This window comes from Platalea leucorodia (genome assembly GCF_965183815.1).
Source record: "Platalea leucorodia genome assembly, chromosome: 10".
Lineage (NCBI taxonomy): Eukaryota > Metazoa > Chordata > Aves > Pelecaniformes > Threskiornithidae > Platalea > Platalea leucorodia.
This window is the reverse complement of record NC_138832.1, coordinates 15,775,325-15,789,246: the sequence shown is the minus strand read 5'-3', so window position 1 is coordinate 15,789,246 and position 13,922 is coordinate 15,775,325. Positions and strand designations below refer to the sequence as shown.

The 13,922-nt window shown below is 39.0% G+C and overlaps 1 protein-coding gene across 1 annotated transcript in view; it reads right to left on the bottom strand.

Annotated features, from left to right (window-relative positions):
• The window catches only part of AFF2 (ALF transcription elongation factor 2), a 343,526-nt gene that overhangs the window by 117,558 nt on the left and 212,046 nt on the right, over positions 1–13,922 (bottom strand). The window contains exons 5-7 of the mRNA XM_082323594.1: positions 13,163–13,249; positions 10,364–10,400; positions 10,062–10,113 (exon numbers count right to left, since the gene is read on the bottom strand). Coding sequence (XP_082179720.1) covers positions 10,062–10,113; positions 10,364–10,400; positions 13,163–13,249 — 176 coding nt within the window. The remainder of the gene's footprint in view (positions 1–10,061; positions 10,114–10,363; positions 10,401–13,162; positions 13,250–13,922) is intronic.

The window sequence follows — 13,922 nt, the reverse complement described above, 5'->3', positions numbered from 1 at the left end:
ACTCTGCCCACGTGAGGTGCGTGTGGGCACTTTCATGCCACCCTTAAGCATTGTTTGCCCCATGTTCACATATTAATAAATTATTCATGGATTTTCTGAGGATGGCTGACTTTTGCCTTAAACACAAATATTTCCAAGCATTAAAAGATATGCATCTAAAAATAAAAAAGGAATCATCTATTGGGCTTACCACAAAATAATCTCACATAAAAGGAAGTATTTTTTAACAGCACATATCTACTTTATGGCACTGGTCTCTTAACTTACTGCTTATGAGTTAGGGAAACAGCCCCTTGGTGGATTACTTTTCATAGTTTGCTCAGTAATGTGTTTACAAAGCCATTGTTACAACTAGATGCTTATATATTTTGATATACAGCATGCACTACAACAGTACATCTTCAGAGATTTCATGCTTATTTTAAAAACCTATTTAAATGTTTCTTTACCTTCCCTCCCAGCAAAATGCAAGTTTATTGCCAGATACTCCAGGGCTCCATAGTCCACTCTGACAGTAATTAAGGCAGAATTAGTGGTGCTTTGCAGGGAATGGTAACAGTGGCAAGTGTACAACAGGATGGGCCAAATTCATCTCTGACAGCAACTCCTCTGAAATAACTAACTTACTCTAGGAATTAATTTGACACTTGAAATTTCAAATAATGGCCTCTATTTTTAACTGTCTGACATTACTGAAGCACATAACTCAGAGCCTGAGAAATGTTAAGTGGATTTTATTTTCCTTTGTTAGAAAACTGCTCGTCTACTCACCCACTTTCTGCTGTGTATCAAGTCAACAGTCTACTCCAGTAGACTCAGTGTTTTGTTAAGATGATACAACGCATTATTTCAACGCAACCTGCACTTGCCTCATGCTTACCTGCCCTTGATAATGGACAGTATTAGTGATAAATATGATCTCTAAACCATGCAGTGAATGATACAAAACACATTACCCAAAATTTTGTGTTTGTGAACACCTGTAATATTTCGTCTGATCCTATAATTATACAATACACCAATACATAACAAATCCAATACTTTGGCAGTACAGTCTAAAGAAAACTAAAGGAAGTATTTCTCTGTGCATGCCTTCTACTTGAACTCAGACTCCAAACACGGTCTTAGGATTTTGCAGTAAGTTTGGACGCTAAGCTTTGACAAAACTCTCTCTTCCAAAAATTTAATGCCATCTACTTTCATCTAGCTATATATAGTACCTACAATCCAATCTGATTCTGCAGCAGTTATCTAGCTGTACAGAGCATCTAATCCAATTCAACGGTACCTATTTGTCCATTAAGAAATGTCCTTTATCTGATATGTAAACCCCATATATTTTTATGATTTTTTTTTTTTTTTTTTTTTTTTTTTTTTGTGAAGAAGACAGAAATCCCTACAGGGACTTCAGAAATAGGGGCTAGTGGCTGCTAGGAGGCAGCATCCCCCTGTGTGATGGGGGGGTCGTTCTGGTCCTTCCTCGCCTTGGGAAGGGGAGCAGGGCGCCCAGAGCATCCTCAGGACCCTCGGGTGTTTGGGAAAGCTACAGGTTAACATGAGATGGTCTTGCAACCTGATCGTCAAGGTTATTTGATTTTGGGAGGAAATCCTTTATGTGACCCTCAGCACCTTCTCCCTTCAGGTTACAGATGCATTCTGCTCTCCGTTGGGTAAAACCAACTTAACCTCCTCTAGCAGTGAAGGACTTGCACTATCATCTCCCTCTGACTGTTGCATTGATTAGATTGGAAAATGAGTAACTTTTATCACACTTGATCTGAAATAGCACTATCTAGCTTATGTTTATCCCTTTACATCTACAGAACAGATAATTGCATGGATCCTGGGAGTCAGATGCGACACTGATGTCTCTTTTGATCCCTGGTGTCAGGTTAAAGGAGAAAAAAATAGAAAGTTAACCTGTGATTTAACACTGGCCACTGTCTGGCTCCTGCTACCAGTCTGGTCTGGGTGGTTTAGACCTTTGCAAGTGCATGTCTGGCTCCTTTCTTGCCATGCAGGTTTGCTTGCTGCCACCTCTAATATCAGAGTCTGTGCTGGATTCTGCAGTGTGTGCTTTACTTTGAATCGCAACAGATTTATGCCTAAAAAAAAAATCAAGACAGAGTTTTCTGGTTTGGGGTTTTTTTTCATTTCTCTCTTCCTTATTTTTTTTAAGTCCAGGGAAAGGCAGATTATTTGAATTAAGAGCCTGTCACTGACAATTGTAAGCAACCTTTCTTCAGTTCAGTGCAGCAGTTGCAGTTTTAAGTTTCTCCCTGCTTCTGTCAGGATCTAATTTTCAAGGCCCCGTTGCCATGGCAGCAAGTTGGAATTTTAATCCAGTACTAAAGGTCAAGACAGGTCACCAGTTTCAGTTCCTCTTCAATCTCCCCATAAAGAGCCACAAAAAGAAGCTGAGATAAAGGTCTGACCTAACAAAAAATTCCAGTCTAGCACACAGCCAGACTTGAAGCTATATGATTTGTATAGGCTTTCAAATTTGTCTGGAACTATTGAAATTCATGCTAAATCCAATATGGGCAGCACTGATTCGCATTCCTCTCTCTCTGCAGAAAAGCACATATATGTCCTTAAAACACAGTTAGGTGCACGTAACTGATCAGGGATTCCCAAAAAGCAAATACCTCGGTAGAGTCTAACAGGTAAATAGCTGTGAAAGCAATCCCCTCGTTACTGGAGATTCTTACTACTTTTGCAGACTCAGATGAGCCTGACAGCCGCATTTAAGTCTTTCTTGTCAAGGTGAGGTAGATGAGTCAACATCTTTCTTTCAAAACCTGTAAAGATCTTTTTGTGAAGCATTTTGACTAAACAAGACTTTCCAGTAAGGGACAATTTCCTGAAAGCTAAACTACTTTCAGATTTTGTTTACTATTTTTATCTTGAAGGATAAAAAGCTCCTGTGGAAATTAGGAAATAACTTTTTATTTGCCAATTTTCTAGGCCCCCTCCTGTGTTTTCCATAACATGGATTTTAATTAAACGATTGGTTTGCACCTACTGGCGTAAGGCTACAGACATCTCCCTCCTCCTCCAGGGCTACATCATTTTTTTGGGAAGCTGTGGTTACACCATTAGGAAAGTCTCAAAATGCATTTTTCTGAGATGCATGGACACAAGTGAGGGAAGCGGTTCTTCCTCCAGGAATTTAGAACAGTAATTAGCCCAGCAGTGGGGAATATTTTCCTTTTTCACCGTTTGGGAGGATCTATTTGTAAGGTAAAGCTATTCTGAATCTGTGGCTCCGAGGGCTATCCAAGACGGAGGATAATGCAGTGAGCGTGGCCTAGCCCCATGGGGTGTTGTGAGAACTTCACTTCATAAAAAATAAGCCCTCTGGCCAGAAAATTGATAGGCTTTGGAGCCCTGCTGAGCCCTCAGCCCAAGGATAATGGTAGCAATATAAGTTCCTCTGGATGGAGAGTGTAAAGCTGAGAAAAATGTGGTGGATTATTGGGGTTGTCAGAGGGATTCAGAGGAAAGATGCAAAGGATTAAGTTGTGATATTAGGAAAAGTGGCTGTTAGTCTTACCTAGGATATTTAGGACACAAATTGGGAGTTTCAAGCCCACTCTGGTATTATGAATGCCAAGCATCCTGGCAAAATCCATTCTTCTTTCAAGCTTATCACCCATTTCCGATTATGACTATTTTGCAGCATGGTGCAGATGAATCTAGGTGACAATTTTCTCAGTTTGTCTCAGGCTACTGAAGTCTATAAAGCCAGTAAGAGATGACAGTAAGAATGAAAGGGACTATAGCGAAGAGCATCAGGAGGAAAGAGCCGGAGAGAGAAATGGCTTGGCTCTGAACCTGAAACTTACTGACAGGTCAGAGTTAAGACAAAAGGGAGCAGGCTGAGGTCCAAATTATGGTGGCCAGAAAGCCAAGCAAGAAGTTAGTTTATATGCATTTTATCAGCAAGCGTGCAGCTCACAAAACAAATGGGTGGGAGAGGTACTGAGTGTGGTGGCTTCCTCTGCTCTATCCTGATTTACATTTTCAGATTTACCGACTACATTTGTTTTTCAAAATGAATGTTTGAAGTTGCACTGAAGTTCGGAAGTGATTCCATCCCACAGAAATGTAAATTGGGAGGTCGGTTTGAGACTGGCCTTAAGCCATGAAGGCATCACATACGCTGCTGCCTGTGGAAAAGCTCTTTAAATGCAGGGAAACCTGTGGCAGATTTGCAGTCTAACCAGTTTCCAAAATGGGAACTGATACGTAGCGGACAGGGAAATACATCCCGAATCCAAACACGTTAATGTGTGTCATTTACCTGTCTCTATTAATAGTGACACTTCAGTGGTCGCAGTTCAGTCGTTGCATACATTTGGCAGTGACGCAGTAGTGCATCCTACTTGAGAACAAAATATTTCAACTGCTACTCGTTAGTTAGGGCAAATAAATGTTGAATTTTTAATGGAGGGTTATACAGTATCAGAGGAAACTCAAATGGTTCAGTGCTCACCTGAGCTGCAATCAGCAACGCTGGCAAGAATGCAGCTGGTTAGCTTGTTTCAGGCATTCTTAAAGGCAGTAATTATGTAAGTCTCTGATAGTCAAGAAAAATTATTCAACATTGATCAGCAAAATATAAGAGAATTAATTTAGTTCTGTTCCCACAATCTTTTAAACTGATTTATAAACATGTCAGGAGAAAGAGATCATGGAAAAGAATGTATTGGGAAATAACTTTATTTTGACAGGGAGGTTAAACTGTATGTGAGCCAGCTGAATAACGAAAACAAATTAAAAATCTAATTTAGAAATTATTTTGAATAATGGGCTTATCTTCAAGGATACAGGGCTTTTAATTACGACACTGGATTTTAACGTATTTCACAGCAGCTGAAATATTTTGCAAGTTTGCTTCTATAGGCAACTGTCCATAGGAAGCGCTTGTATGTTTTAGTCCCAAATACTTAGTACTTTGCTCAAAAGGAAAAGCCTGCGGCAGTGAGGAACAAAACGATACGATCTTGACAATTGCTCCAAACCCAAGAACTTAGGAGGCAAAAGGATGCAAAGCAAACTTCAAACTAACAAAACAAAACAGTAAATATGAAAGATGAATGACATCTTATCAAAACAGGCCCTTCTATTTTCATTTGCTCTTTGTCCCTTTAATATGGTACACTGGAGCTCTCCAAAGATTAATGGAGTTCCAATTACATGCCACTGTTATTTCACTTATCATAATTTGTACATGGCAGTGTAAGTCCCTTGTATTCATGACTTTCCCAGTTCACCCAGAGGGAATATCTTTGGAACTTTCTACTTCTAACAAACAGGCAGTACTTAGGCTAATGATTAAAGCTTGCCACACTCACTAAGTGAAAATGAACGTGTGCTATAAAAGAAAGCCAGCTATCAACACTGTGGGATCAATTTACACTCTTATGCTTTCATATGATCGATTAAAAACTCTAATTAGGAATACTAAAATTTCAGTTTCTTCAGTGCATTACACCTGGGCTGGATTGTGACTGGAACTCAGATATAGAGTTGGATATAGAAATATAAACATTCTTCCTATTCCAGTCAGAGATGAATTTTACATTTTTGGTTCATGTGATTGAACTGGAAATGATGCCTCAACATTGAATGAATCCTCGTTTTTTAATACTGATTCCTTTCAGGGTTAAGAATTCATCAGTGCTTCTTGATTTGAATGTTCTGAATAACAACATTACTTGTTGTCGCATTATCCAATATACAATCCTTGGCGTAAAATCCTCTTGATGTCTGATTACTCTTCATAAGGACCTCATGCTGGTTCATTTCAAACCGTGAATTACCTTTAATTCATAGCTTGAACATGCTGCCAAATTCTGTTTTCCATGCTCCCAGGTGGCTGTCCCTGACACAGTGGAGAACTTCCAACAAGCCATTAGATACTTATGAAAAGTAGTTAGATGTCAAGAAGCACATTTCCATTTTCAAACAGGCTTCCATCAAGTATTACGATAATCTTTGGGATTAGAAAAGTACTGGTATTTACTGAAATTTTTTAGAACTGTGAAATGAAATCCTGGCCCAACTGAAACCAGTGGTGAGCCCCCTTTGAAAAATCCTTGCTGAAATATCGCATAAAGAGTTTCAGCTGCTTGTTTTGTTTCTGAGCCCACTGTATTTAGCTGTTCTCTAGCCCCCACACAGGTTGTGTATCATTAAGTATGATGGATAACAAAAACTCTATAAAGTTGGTTTTGACTGATCCATAAAAATTTGCTGCTCTAAGTTTTTAAATGGTTTCCGGTAGTTCACTGAGCCCATGAGAAGGGCCTTTTAATGTTGGATTAATACAGTAAGTATAGGAAGTAATTTTATGACAGGGGAAGAATACCATTATGATTACATTCTTCTTTTTAGCTAGGCTTTTATGGAAACTACCCAAGACTACTCTGCAGTATGATTTCGAAACACAGGATGTGCTTGATTAAAAAGGTTCTGGGTAGTTTCCAACTGGACAGAGGCCAAATGCTAACAACCAAATCAGAACAAAAGGACTGGATGTTTGAGGATGACATACTTGCAGTGGTAATTATATAACAGAAACCTAAGTCGTGAGCTGAGTTCGTACCCTCAAATTCATGGAAGTTGACAGAAAATCCTTCTCAGTGCAATTGGTTGCACCTTATCTGTTCCTGCTTACTATGCTTCATAACAAACTAATCAGAGTAGACTGGCTGAAAACTGCCTGCACAATACCCAATGGAGATTTACAGTGAATTTGAAACGAAAAAAAAGGGAAGCCAAGTGCTGTAGTTTTACATTGCCTGATTTCAGCTATAAAAATTCACCACAGTATACACACACGCACGCGCGTCAGTGTTGAAAATGTCAAGATTTTTGAGTCGAAAGTAGGATCTGAGGTTAGTTACATGTACACGTCCTCATGTACAACATAGGTGCAGAATTCAGACACAATCTCAACTACTCTACCTTCTATTTTACCTGCTGCGAAGCATTGGAGATTGGGTTTCTCCAGCATGTGGATGTAGTGAAGTACATTGAAATAGTATAAAAAGGATGAAATTCGTATTTCAGGAAGCTTTACTTAGACAAGAAGTCATGCACCTTGCATCCCCCTACAAAAGCAAGACGTTGGTCAATTAATCTGTCTTGCAGTACGTTGCCTCCATTCTTCCCCCTAGAAGCACGCACCTGAAAGGTTATCTTGCAAAGATCGTACATCCCTTTGGTCTGAGCTTCCGTGATGCCAGTGTTTCTACACCTGAATTCCGTAATGACATACAGGCAGCTTGGCTGCTGGAGCAGAATACAGCATTATGAAGGTAAAGTATCTTTGTTCTGCACACATCGCTCAACTAGTCATGGTGTAACTCAGTGATATGGTGAATGCAAGCACATTACCACCAATTCCTACGGATTTCTGACAAAGCCAATGGAATCTATAAGACTGTCACTAGGACCAATATAAATGGAAAATATAATGGAAGTTTTACTTGAATTGCATGTAAACTTAGAAAAGTTGGGGAATATCTAGAAACATGTCCAGGTTAAAAGGTCTCTAACAAAGCATACAGATGGACAAACGCAAATTCAGTCAGATTTGATCAAACTGAAATACAGATAACAGATCCCATTGACAAAATATATAAGGAATTGGCGGGGGCTACAGTTTTGAAGTCAGTAAGATCACGCTGTGTGGCTGACAGTGGAACAACAAATGTGACTGGGGATAAGCCGGACGGTAATACAATCCAATATCCCTGAAACTGACCCACGTTAGAAAGATTAAATCCTTCTTAATACAACTGCAATCTGATAAATAGTATATTATTAAAATACACAATGACTGCAGGAGCTGTCAGTTTATCAGGGTTTATATGGATCACACTATCCAGCTCTACTTGATACCATTAGGTCTTTCTGCCCCACTCTCTGCTTTAATTTCATTATGTCCTCAAGTACTGTAATTCCCAGTGAAAGTGGTGGTAACTGCACACGCAGATCTAAAGAAACAAATTGGCCTCGTAATACCAAGTCTCACAGTGGACTGCCTTCTAACCTCCCAAAGCCCTATGGAAATTCTTAGAAGCTGCCTTAACAATTTTTCTGCAGTAAAAGAGAAAAAGTGATAGTAATGGGTTAGCTGATCTTCATTTGGAAGCTAAAAATAAAAGTAGCTTTATTGCAGCTCTGATCTCTCATGTGTAAAATCTATCACCTACCATAAGAAGGCAGTTCATTGCAGCAGAAATCTGATTGATAGTACTGGAACTTTAGATCAAGCAGCAGAACAGAGAGCAACTGGTTCATAAAATGTACTCAGTGTCTTCAGGTTTTATATCAGGCTTCCTATAGAGAGCTTTGGTCCCATTAAATGCACTATATACCACTGAGCTCTGAAGCACTGTTCTTTTGAAATTCAGCTTATAACTATAAACCATGATTGACAAGTCTATTACTGTTGGTTACAAACTATTGAAATATTGTATTTTATGGTATACTCACTAAAATATTTTTCACAGTGGAATCCAAATACACTTGCTTTAGGAGAAAAATAATTTTAAGATGTAATAATATTTTTTTACTTTTTTTTTTTACTACGGAATATGCTTGATGTTAGGTTTGGATCACTTAGATGTTCTGAAACGTGAATGCACCCATCCTGTTACCAAGAACAGTGGGTATAGTTGGCTAGATTCTTTAAAAAAACCAAGCCATTACTGGAAATCACATAGCAAGGAGCAAAAACTAATTTGTTACTAAGTTTCATAAATAAATGCTATTCATGCAAATTAATCTTTTTATCATTAGCATTCCTGTCCAATACTCATTCAATCTGAAGAAAAAAACATTTCATTTTAAAACTGAATTAGTTGTTTAACCATAATTTTGTAAAGCTTTACTCAACAAATTTTATTTGAATGAATACTTCCATGACTTGAGTTTATGAGTGAAGAACTGGACCTTCAGAGCCTGGGGAGTACATCAATGGGTTCAGCACCCACTAGATGTGGGACTAGTCTAGTCCCGCATCTCTCACATGGTCACAGACAAAACACTGAACTACAACACGTCCTTCCCTGTACGCAAACTTGCACTAAGAATCAATATATTTAAATTCATTTTAAAAACCTCTGTAGGTATCTCTGCATTGATTTTTCTTCCCCTATAGGGATTTACTTAAAATTGTGTCCTCAGTAGATTAAGGGGAACGACCAGAATAATTTTCAAGTAATTTTAAATGAACATATTGTATTTACACAAATGCCAGTTAAGCTCGTGCAGATCTGCATTCAGTAGTTTAAAACACTTGAACAGTAAACAAAATAGCAGCTCTGAACTGAAATCAGACCCACACATTTTCAGAAGTATAAAACCAACAACCGACTTTTCAGTTATTATTTAATTCCTGTTTGTAAATTACTTCGAGATCCTGGGCTAAAATTAAAAAACCAGTTCGGTCTCAACTCACTGCTGCATTATTGCAGCCTTACACCAGAGAAGCACCAAAGAAAAATAGTTTAACACAATGGAGAATTAGCTCTTCCACAATTTCCAACTGTCATATTTATAGATCATCTGCGATTTTCAGCTGTTTCAAAGTGTATGAAACTCAAGACCAGCTTTTCAACACCAGCTAGTAGAATCATTCTGTGTGATGTGTTTTACTCTCTCTCACTGTATGAATGTTAAAATTCCTGCATCATCTGTTCATTGGGTTGCATTTTCTATTGTAAGAGGCTTAGTATCTGATGAGAGAAGCATAAAAGTGATTTAATTTTGGCAAGCTGTACAACTAAAATCAGCATTATTTCTGCTTAATAAACTCATCTTTCACACATACCTCTGTTAGCTAATGCTTAAAAAGAAGAAAGAATAATAAGCACTGAAAACATAAAACTGGTTTATGGCTAATTTTTAAGGACTACTGAGAACACCTGAACACCAGGACAAGATTATGAGCAAAGCTAGATTTTAGTTACCTTTGGAGAAATAAGCTCATTCTTTATGATAAATTTAAAATGAGATTTAAAGCTGGAAATAATAATACTTACGACTTTTGTGGCACTGACTTAGTTGCAACTTTCCCTGCTGGATCACTCCACTCTGCAAACAAAGGAAACACATTTTCAAATGTCAAAAGATTACTGTAGAATTAAAATGCACCCAAAGCTGTCAGCCCATCTAATTATACTTGGTTTCACAACATGCCACAATGCATAACATGTAATAAAAAATGGAACTGATCTGCTTTAGCACCACAGAAATTAATTTTTTAGCCTTTGTTTTAATGATGTTAAGTAGGGAAAAAAAATACCCAACCCTGACTGTTAGGACTAAGATGATAAAGACCTACTTTGTACATTGTATCCTGAGGTCAGATGTTGGGAGTCCTACAAAGAAGAACACACAAAATGTCAGCATTAGTTAAATAAGATGAAGAAGGTAGGCTATATCTTAGCCTGCTAGATTAAGGGCACTGGCATTACACAAACGGGGAAGGAGATGGTACGGGGAAGGGATCCTGTGATTGTTAAGGCAGCACCAGTGACATTAGTTTAAAAAAACATTAACTGTGGAGACAGAGCACCACTGAGGGACCCTTTCACAGCTCAGACAAGAGCTTGTCCTCAGCTGCTGTAAATCTACATACCCGCTTTACGGAGACACTGCACAGATTTATACCCGCAGTGGTCCTAGCCTTTTCCAGGCTTGGCCATGGATGTGTCTATGAGCCACCTATGATGTCCAATTCAGACCGCAGCATGAATGCAACTGTGCATTGAATTCAGCACCACTGCTTTTTTTTTTTTTTATCTCACTGCTTGGAAATACAGTAACCTTCTGTTGATAGTCACTGTTTTTATTTGGACTGTGACACATGGGATTTGATAAAGATGCAGGAAGCAGATCGTCACCTGATGGAAAGTGGTCCGAATCCAAGGAAATCAATGGAAGCCCAACAACTTTAAAGCAGCAAAGAATCTGGCTTGTAGCACCGAGCATGCTAATGCTAGGGTTCTTGTTGGCTCACAACAACTAAGCTGCTTCCTTAATGTCACAGTGTTTTCTTGCTTAGTTTTTCTCTAGGCTTTATAGTCCACCGTGATTGTAATCAGCTTTCCTTCCAAGCAGAGTCTGATCATTTGAAATTAAGGTGTTATTTACAACCTCATCTTACAGCCAGGCACTACTTTGCTGGAAGTGTTAGTTCTGTAGGATGTTAAAGTCATTAAAGCCCTCACTGCACTTCCTCTTAGGGCATTATTAGTTCCTAATATTATACTGTGCTGTCAGTCAGTCCCTTGTGAAGTAAATCATGCCCTAAGAGTAAACATGGCACTTCAAATTTGAATGTCAAAGGGATAAATCGTTCTGATAAGTTCCGCTTTTTTATCACACTTTTTATATACGTTTCTCATGAGGATACTTTTTTTTTTAATAGTTAAATTGAGAACTTCTAATAGCGCCCGTCTCTGGTTTGTACGGCTGTACATTCTAGCCGCATTATGTCTAAGATCTATAATTTGGCTAGCTATAATTGATTTAATGTGATGTTCTGAAGAGACATTTCTGTTGTATTTTTTAAAGAAAAACTAGCAAACTTGGAAGCATTTATGTGCTTGCCTATTTCCTGAAATGCTAGCTCAAAAAAAAAAAAAAATCTAATTTATATTTTGTATTGAAGTGATATGGTCAAGAATTTTAGGATCAACATTTAACGTACCCAGAAATTAACTTTGATGTGGGTCTTAAAAGTTCAAAGCAAACTTAATAGAAACAGAAAAACAAACCAAAATGTTAGCGTCTCTGAACCTATGCTTATACTGCTGCCAATGGAGATAGCGCCAGTCTGCAGGACTTAGACCAATTTCCATAGGGCGCATCAAAAACAGAGCACTAAATAAGAGATGGTATAAATTAAAAAAAATATAGCTTCCAGGGGGCAAAATCCTCTACTCTCACTGTATGCACACAGGTCAAACTCCACTTTCACCTAAATGGGTTCAACTGACTTTAACCAATTTGCCATGAGGATTATACTCTCGTATGGTTATGACTTCTGATGCTTAATGCTGCAGCGGTTAACTGAGCGACAGTGGCACTGCTAGAGCAGTAACAATCATATGCCATTAAAATAAGACATTCTGGGCACTGGCTTTGTTTTTTTAAGGAGCCACAGATACTGCTAATTTCATACGATTTCCAATTAAGTATGGCGGCTGCATTTCAGACGGGGGAGTATCTGCCCAACAGGTAAAATCAGTAAAAGGAAAATCATATTCCACCTTCTAGAACAGGATATGACTGCTTGAACGATATCAAGTAGTACCAGTTTTATATAAGCTATTTTCCAAGGTCCTGCCTTTAGAAAGAAACTTTTATGTAGCTCCATGTCAGGCTGGTGTAGATTTGTCACCCTGAGGAAGTTCTCCCCTTCCCCAAACATCATCAGCTCACAGTTGTTCAGGTCCCAGCAGAAGATATCTCTGGCAATAATTGCCCTGGGTATGAGCTCGATCTCTAACAGTGCCACCAGAATCACAGCCAGAAGGCAACAACAGAATTTGGGCTAAAGGCATGTTCAAATCACACAACTTAATGACTCACTGTGTGTTGGGTGAACTGCAGGTACTCTCCAGGCCCATGCTTTAGACGTGGCAAGTGCTGAGTGAGCGTGTGCTTTTAACAAGGCCGATACTGAGGATTGTGCAACTTCATGTGCCCTTGGAGTGTGCACACAGGCAGATGCCATAGCACTGTTCACATGCAGGAACATTTTCAGTCACTGTTAATTTGACCATACCACCTAAACCTCATCATGCAATCAATCACTAAGTAGGAACAAATGACCATTTCAGCCATTGCATTGCACAGATAATAATGGAAGAAAAACAAACAAATAAAATATATTGTACTTGATGTAGAAAAACTCTTATAACAACAGAGATAAAGTTCACTTTGCCTCTGCTGTAACTTTTGCAGCTTTAAATAAGCAGTCCTACTAGTAACAACAGTCTGATTGGGAATTTCCAACTAAAAATAGTCTTAGAAATTTTTGAAAATGGAACCAATTACAAAAATAAACTCTCCAGCGAAGAACACTCAACAGAACAGAATGTTAATCAGGTCACTGGTAATAGCCTACTTGTACCTTGCTTGGGATAGAAAACTTGGTCTGCTCAGCCTTGCCAGGAGTGTGAATAGCAGTAAGAGGAGGAGGCCAGGAATGGGTCATCTCCTAGGGAAGAGAAAAAACATGTTTTTGAAAAAAAATTCATGCACATAAAGAACAAAGAGAGGAAAAAATGACCATGTATTCTCCACTGAGCCTGGCGATGCAATTGCTTAAGGAAGCATCACCACCCATCCTTATGTGGCAGATGAACATCTTAACTACCCAACAGGCAGCGCTTCCTGGGAATGAGGGTGAGGACAGGTTTTGCTCTTGAAAATTTTGACCATCTGCATCTTCATCAGGTGGCGGCTGACTCCACTTCTGTGGTCAGCCTGTCAAGCTGTATGAATGAAGCCGTATCATGGGTATAGAACAGGGTTTTACCTGCAGAGCCCAAGCAGGAAGCAGACCCCTCCTGTATCGAACTGGATGCAACCCTATAGAGGATTGCATGGCGGCAAAATGCAACCCTATTCAAAATTGCACAGTGTGAAAATAAACCAGAGGCAGGTCTAGAAAAAGCTGGAGCGGGCTTGCAGCATGAACGCCTGGTGTAGAAGAGAGCAGGGACAGCGTGCTATGCACCAAAGCATCTTCTCATAGCACTGCCCATAGGCACTTACTGTGGTATGCAATGTCACAGCATCAGAGCACTATCGATTACATTCTAAAATGAGGGACTGAGAGACCAGGTCATTCGCCCAGGGTTACACAGAAAGCCTGTACTTAACTAAGA